Source organism: Colletes latitarsis, chromosome 7 (genome assembly GCF_051014445.1).
Source record: "Colletes latitarsis isolate SP2378_abdomen chromosome 7, iyColLati1, whole genome shotgun sequence".
In the NCBI taxonomy this organism is placed as follows: domain Eukaryota; kingdom Metazoa; phylum Arthropoda; class Insecta; order Hymenoptera; family Colletidae; genus Colletes; species Colletes latitarsis.
The window spans coordinates 2776094-2784099 of NC_135140.1; the positions used below are offsets into that span (position 1 = coordinate 2776094).

Sequence of the window (8006 nt, forward strand, 5' to 3'; positions counted from 1 at the left end):
TCTAATTAGGTGCCTAAATTTTTCGACGAAAAAAAAAAATTTCAAATCGTTCTGAAAAAATTATTTTTGGTTGCGCGGGTCAATTACAATCATTTTTGGTGAATAGTCATACCCCCGAAATCTTGCGCATTTTCGAGAAAAAAATTCAGTAGGGGAGAAATTTTAAACGTTAATAACTTTTTAACGAAGTCTCCATCAATAAATTGGTATTCTTGATTTTTGTCTCATTTTGGCCTCTAGAATCCCCCATTAAAATTTTTCCCAGGAGTGATCGAACACCCTGTATGTATTTCTCCCAAAAGTGTAATCAAATTGTGAAGTATCTAAAATTCATAAATATCTGTTTCTTTTCGAGCAAATATACGAAAATCTCCCATAAATAAAATTAAGTAAAGAAAGGTGGAAGAAGAGGATTGAAGGGGAACCAGTAATTAAATACATACATACATAAGCAGTAAGCAATATTTATTAAAATATACAATTTTTATATTAACAGTTTTGACATTGTAAAGTTTAATCAGTTTTGTCTGCTTGAGTCATTACAGTAAGTAAATTGGCTAATTCTCTCAAATTCTTGATATCTTCGGAATTACCCTCAAACGAATTCAAATTTGTTGATGTATTACGTTTATGTACTTGTATGTCGCTAATAATTATGCCCATATCTTTTAATATGTTATTATTGAAAATATCGAAAAATTTAGTTGTCGGAATTGTTGGATCGTTATAGTGAAGGGTAGTAAGATTTAAATATTCTTTGGCTGTTGGCAATTTTGTTTCCCAATTCTCGAAGAATTTTTGGTTTGAAAAAACCGTCGCGACGTATGAATTATTATTTTTTATTTTCAACACTCCAAATTGCGAGCCATTCTTATTCGCGTAAATTTGAATCCTGCTCGTTCCAGCTTGATCGTACACATCGCTATACAGATACTGTTTCTGGAATAGATCCTTTGGAATATCAACAAGATACACGTGCATTGAAATTTTATTTCCGAACTCGAATCCGTGTTTCCTATAGTGATATGCAGCCAAATATTCATTATCAAACTTTAACGGGGCATTTTTCAAGATATCTGTAGCTATTCCACAATCTTTTTTAACGTCGGCCACAAATTGTTTCCTGGTATCGGGATTTACTTGAAAATCCGCCAAATATGAACGATACTGTGATCTGGATTTTCCTAAAAAAAAAGAAAGAGGCAATAAAATTAACGTCTATAATGATTTCAAAAGCGAGTCTAACGTTGTTTGACTGTACCGTGACTTTCTAATGCAATCAATTCAATGATAGCACCGAATGTATGAACGTCATTGCAGTCTAAGTCTTTCGCTGCCGCGGCGGCGGCATAAATGATATCTTTATTGTAATTCCTCGCTGTATCGCCGAACACTGTCCACATTCGATCTATCTCAGCACCTGTTAGATCTGCGAATATCGTTTTGTTGTTTATTTGAACGTTCTTCAAGCCGTCTGGATCCGTTTCAAACACCTCTGCCATCTTAACCAGAGTTTCTTGGCGCCTTGCTTCCAAAGCTATACGTTCGTTTCTCATAATTTCATTACAATATTTTTTATATTCTGGATGGTTCTTGTCCATTTTCGTGACCCTCAGCATCTCTTTTATCCCATCCGGTCCGCTTTGGTTAAACCTGAATTTTTAATTTTAGGGAAGAAGAAATATTTTAATTAGGAGAATAAAACAGCAAAACTATCAAAAGATAATATGATTTTAGGAAAGAAACGTTTCTCAAATTTACTATAAACGTATTATAAAAATGAGACGAAAGTTGTTCACATGCTCACCGATTAGGATTTATTTTCAGTTCATCGTTAATAATGAAGATCCCCTCAGTGTTGTCGCTTATTTTGATAGAAGTCTCGGGCCCAACTGATTTGAAAAATGTTTCAGGATCATAGATAGTATTAATAGTCTTGGTAATGTTCGCACCATTCTTTATGTTCGTATAATTGTCGTCGATAAATTTCTGGAAAGTTTTCTGTGCAACATCATCGGTCATCTGAGACTTATACTCTTGAAAATATTGGGTTTGCGCTTTCTTGATAATTCCGTTTGCCGTTTTTGGCTGTATAAGCGTATGCGAAAAGAAAAATACGGACAAAGAAAACTGCAAGACGTCCAATGGTTTCAGTGTTCCCTCCTGCTTCTTATCGTACAAAGTTTTAAATCCGATTAATACTGCAGAAGTATCTATAGCTACAGTTGTCATATTCAAGAAAGTTGCACCAACTTGTTGCAAGGATGTAAAAGTGCGTCCTGTTCGTGCACCGGCTATTAATTTACTATTGACTACGCTTGTTCCTACGTGTAAAGGCAACATAATTACGCTCAATGCGCTCATCATTGATTCCGTATCGAGCAGACTTTCGTCGTGAGTTCCTTTGTCTACCAACTGTTGGACGCTTCTCGCGGCTCCGTATGCCGCGCTTGTTGTACTAGCTATTCCCACGGTTGTAAGCGCGATAGGAGCCAGTGGAGTAAAGAAAGAAACCACCCCAACCCCTGTTCCGATAAATCCAGTCACTCCACTAGTAACATCCAGTGTTCTTCCTATACGCGAAATCAGATCGCAAGCTGGCGATGTACCAAATTCCAAGGCTACATCGCCTTTCACATCGAATTTGTACCTGCTGTCCTTAGAACACGTGTAAAAGCCTGGCTTTGGATAACAATATAACATCATTTCTAGTTTATTGTTTGTTTCCCAATCGTTCCAAGATTCGTACACGCGGCAATTCCTATCGACGTAATAGCTTTCTTCTGTTGTTTCGTTTATACGTATACGAAATATCGAAACGTAAAATTGCTCATCGTCTTGCTTGCAATATACGAAAATAATGCCAACATGCAACGACCTACAGTGCGAGTAATTTTGATGCACTTGTATGATCTTGTCTTTGATTTTGTCGCCTGAATCACGTTTATCTTCATCATACGCGTTTTCGATATTGCCAATGTTGCCGTTTGCATCCTTTGGAGGACCAAATAAAGCATAACAAACTTTTGTGCGTAATAAGTCGTATTCCTTTTTCTGATAAACGTCCCATTGTTTACCTTCGAAAGTTAAATAGAACATTTGCTGGATATCGCGTGCTGTCTTTTTCCATTTCTTGGTCTCTGGTTCATCCCACACAGATAGATGATACTTCGTGAACGTATCGAACATTTTCTTACACTGCTGAAAGCATTGCGTTACTTTGATATGCCAGCATCACGAATAAATGAATAAATTTATACCTACATATCTTGTAAAAAGATCTATTCAATTTACATAATTACGTATCAATTTGAATTACACAAAACGAAGAAAGAATAGATTATTTGTAATATCTGTAGACTTGAATGAAACTGTAATCGTTCGTATGACGAGTTCTTTAAATTCTTTGACAAATGTAGAATACGATTATTGAGAATCTATCGTTGTGACAGATTTATCTCAATCGCTTACATGCAGAAAGAAAAAAATAATTTGTTGAAAACGGTATGAGAAGGTATGTTGTTGAGAACCGGGTAAGAAACGCGTAGACCGTTGGTATATTATAGGTATAATATATTTTGCAGTGGTTTCTGATTTTACTCGGTTACAACAACTAAGTTCTATGATAAGACTAAACGAGGAGTGACGTGACGTGAAGTGATCGTATTCGAAATCGTACTGAGAATGAGGAAGTGTCCTGTGTTTTGGCTCCTATACAGGGTGTATACAGGGTGGGGCAGTAACTATTAGCACCTCAGGTATCTTGGAAACTATAAGTTTCACAGAAATATTTGCTAAAGTAAATTGCACAGTATGAAGGGCGCTATTGGGTGGCGATAATAGTTTTTTTGCAGGTGGAGGTACTTTGGACATTTGAAGGTCACATCCATTTTTTTAAATGGATCGGTATGTTTTTGCTTTCTTATCACGATAGAGGATCTTAAACCATTTGAACATTAAACCATTTGATGGTGAGGAATATAGTGTCTGGAAATTTAGAATTCCTGTGTTATTAACGGAACTAAACGTGATTAGTGTTATCGAAGGCGAAGTTCCGAACATGTTAAGTAATGAGTGGATAAAAGCAGATAGGACTGCAAAGAATATAATTATTGAATATCTATCAGACTTTTTTTTAAGTTTTGCGAAAACAAACAATAGTGCGAGACAGATGATTCAAAATTTGGACTCGATTTATGAGCGGAAAAGCTTCGCTACTCAATTAGCATTAAGAAAAAGACTTCTGTAGGCGCGAATCAGCGACGAGCGGCCATCGCCCCCTATCGGCGAATTCAAATTCTCCAGGTGCGAAATATGAGTGTCGAGAGACAGTAGAGAGAGTCGTACCTGAGCCGTTGAGGAGACAGTACAGAAAGTGTGTGTGTTTGTACGTTTTTACAGCCACGAGGGACTGTGGGCTTTATTTAAGTTTTATCTTCAGTTATCAATGCGAGAGGCTATTACATTTCTTTTCTTTTCTACTTTTTCATTTTCGCATTATCCTTTAAATATATATATATACAAAATTAATCAAACCCGTGTTACTTATTCGAACCTGAATTCGAAGCCGACGCTTACACTTCTAACACTAAAATTGCAAAGTGATACACCACTAGTGAGACATTTCACAGTGTTCGATGACATTATATCGAAGCTCGCAGCAGCGGGTACGAGACTGGAAGAGATGGACAAGATGTCCCACCTATTATTAACCCTACCTACCTCTTATGACGGCGTGATAACCGCCATTGAAACCCCATCGGAGGATAGTTTAACACTGGCGTTCGTTAAGACGCGATTTCTCGATTATGAGGTAAAATTAAATGACGAATCTCGTGACGCAAGCTTAAAGGTACACCAACCCAATAAAGTACTGAAAAAAATGAACTTTGACAGTGCAAAGGTGTTTAGAAAAAATAAAGGACAATTAAAAGGACGACAATTTAAATCAAATAAATTAGGTGTCGTAAAATGTCATCATTGTGGCAGGAAAGGACACATGAAGAAGGATTACTTTTATTATAAAAAAATTATGCATCATCAAGTTGAATAAAATAAAACTGCACAGATGGTGCAGATGACAAATAAACCGTCAATGTCAAAGGAGACAATACCTCCAGCTTTCTATTCATGGCTGAGGACTTTGAACGAGGAAAGGACAGAAATAGAATTATATTCCTGCTCGATTCGGGGGCATCAGACCACCTAATTCATCGACAGGACTTGAAAGACTCTTTGATTTTTTTCTGGAACATTATTAGAATTAGAATCAATCGATTTCAATAGACGAAAGGAAATCCCCGTGGATGAAAATAGCAATAATTTAATACACCAGAGCGTGCGTATGGCAAATGCTTTCTTCGGACCACGTACTGGAATATAAGTATGTACTGTGATAATTATACCTATACACACATATATTTTATTATTATTTTAAAAGACGTGTGTTTTTGAAATCTGCCTATACACCTGACATTCGTCCACAATATTTTATCGCTTAAATGCCGATGAACGCATCAAGATATCTCTATCAATGTTATCTATTTGGATTACAATATACAGTAGTGCTTACTTTCTAAGGGCCTTTCTACTTTGTGAAATTAAAAAAATTGAATTTTTTTGAACTTTGTAAAGTAACGTTTCTTGTACATCGAGCGAGAGGAACAGTTCTTCCTATATTAACGCCCTTAAATAAAATACAGTCTTCTAAGTGTTAACACGTTATCACATGATAACATATGATAACACGTTCCCCAGAATTAACAAACGGAGGAATAAGCTTAGTTCAGATACAGGATTAAGATAATGAAGGAACATGACTACCTAATAAAGGGACGCGATGGTCTGCGATGCAGTGAAGACTAAATTGAGTTAGCAGAACTCAATCTACCATCGAACAAAGCGAACGAGCTGTAATCTATAATCGAAGCGAAAATAAAGAAATATCTAGACCAGTCTGTAAAAAATCATTTTCCTCCCCGAAAAACACTTACCTTTGTGTAAGCTGGTGATGGACTTTTTGTAGATTTGTTTCTTGGTCGCGGAGGAAAACAAATTAATTGGATCACACTAACTTATGTACTTAAATATAGAACAAATATGTTACAAGATTAGATGCAAGGTTATGATACGGTTAAAATGGAATACAAGAATGTATATATATCGATATATTGAAATTTGAAATCACACTGTGCCACACGTCTCTCTCTCTATTATCGTTTTCGTTCACCTTCTTGATCGCAACTGCAGATATTCGCGTTATTCGTACCTCAGTAACTGAGGCTCAGTTGAGGAGGTTCTTCCCACTGACAGTTCGTGGCTCGCGTTATTCGTACCTCAGTTGAGGAGGTTCTTCCCACTGACAGTTCGTGGCTCGCGTTATTCGTACCTCAGTTGAAGAGGTTCTTCCCACTGACAGTTCGTGTCTCGCGATATCTGGTATTGTCTAGTTTATAGATTATTTCATATATACAGCATGAGTCATCTAACATTTGCACCTCAAATACCTTTGTTGTTTTTAAAGATACGTCAAATGTCTTGCGGACAGATTTGAATGGTACAATGAGGCTCACACGATGTCAAAAATATTTTTGTTTATATGTCATTTTTTTGAAGAAATCAAGGTCACCTTCATTTTTTTAAATATAATCATCCTTTTTTAAACACCTATGTTTAAATATCACGTTTGTCCGAGATGGAGAATCGCGATTCCCGTTTGTATGTAAAAAAAATTTTTGAAACTTTGCTTATATGGACCTACATAGGTCGGAAAGCAAAAAATGCCTGAGCAGTCGAGATTTGTGTTTCTGAGATTTCTAAGTTGAGAGCAAGAAGGGGAAAGACTCACATTCACTGCCTTTCTCAAAATCTCCGAAACTATACGAAGCGCCAGAACTCATATACAAGGTGGTTATGCATTAGTGTCTGTAAGTGATGTGCAGTTTCCTTTGAGCACAGGCTTGCAATCTGATAATACTGCACTGCCTTTTTCAATCCCTCCCATAGTCAACTCACACGTATTTACGTACACACTACACCTGCTGCCCATCAATACTAATTCAGTGAATAGTTTCTCAACTGACCGCCATCCATGAGAAGAGGCCGCTAAAATCAGCTCCGAATTTTCAGGTTGGTATGGCTGTCAGATGGGGCCACGAAATTCCATAAGGTGAAAGGTCTACTCGTATATAGGGATGGCTAGAACTGCTACTTTAGAATCACTCGTGATTGGATCACGTTCATTCCCAATCACAGTGATTTTTCACAGTGATCCGTGATTCTTCGTGATCGCTTTTGATTGGTAGGGAGGGAACCAGTGATGGACATTCGTGGGAATTTGGGCATGCGCACTGGAACGCATGATCACTACCGTATACACTTAACTAGAATTTAGGGTATCGTTGGATCCCGGTAAGGAACAAAATTTAAGGAAGTTACAGGGAAAGAGACAAAAACAAAAAATTTTCTCTTAATCTACATGAGTATAGCTAGAGAAATACGTAGGGGATCTTCGATAAGTTAATTTTTGTGTGATTGGCGAGCATTTGAAGTAGAAAGTTCAATTTTGTACAAAACATGGGAATTCCCAACATGCACCTCTTTTTGCGCTAAAGATACATCTATGACATACAAAATCCCACGAGGGAAAATTCCAGTGCGCATGACCAAAGTTCCCACGAATGTCCATCACTGTTACGGATACTTGATATTTGTTATTGATTAATAATTCGATTTTCAAAATTATTAGCGACAATAATATTAATGTTTTCATATGAATGAACATAAGAATTTTCATTACTGATGATTTATACTTTTTCTTATTTTTAAAGCGAGTGTTAACATCTAAGCAATACTTTTTCTTCGTAACAACAAACTTATCATTTATTTAAATAATCGACTCTAACAATTTGACATTTGAAATTTACAAAATATGCAATTAAGCAGCCTTTTTCATTGCTTAGACTACATTACTATACAATTTAAATTTGGCGCATTTTTACTTCCTT

At 36.5% G+C, this 8006-nt stretch overlaps 1 protein-coding gene across 5 annotated transcripts; it reads right to left on the reverse strand.

Annotated features, from left to right (window-relative positions):
* Positions 1-444: 444 nt before the first annotated feature.
* On the reverse strand, positions 445-7180 carry LOC143343800 (uncharacterized). 5 transcript variants are annotated; one of them, XM_076769045.1, is made up of 4 exons: positions 6269-7180; positions 1808-3198; positions 1262-1653; positions 445-1184 (listed from the first exon to the last, which is right to left on the reverse strand). In XM_076769045.1, the coding sequence occupies exons 2-4, from the start codon at positions 3187-3189 to the stop codon at positions 514-516; spliced, it is 2445 nt and encodes an 814-aa protein (XP_076625160.1). In that variant the 5' UTR covers positions 3190-3198; positions 6269-7180; the 3' UTR covers positions 445-513. The 5 variants fall into 5 exon arrangements, with proteins under 5 accessions (XP_076625160.1, XP_076625162.1, XP_076625161.1 ...); XM_076769047.1 differs by having other exon boundaries at positions 1808-3201; XM_076769046.1 differs by having other exon boundaries at positions 6230-7180.
* Positions 7181-8006: the final 826 nt, after the last annotated feature.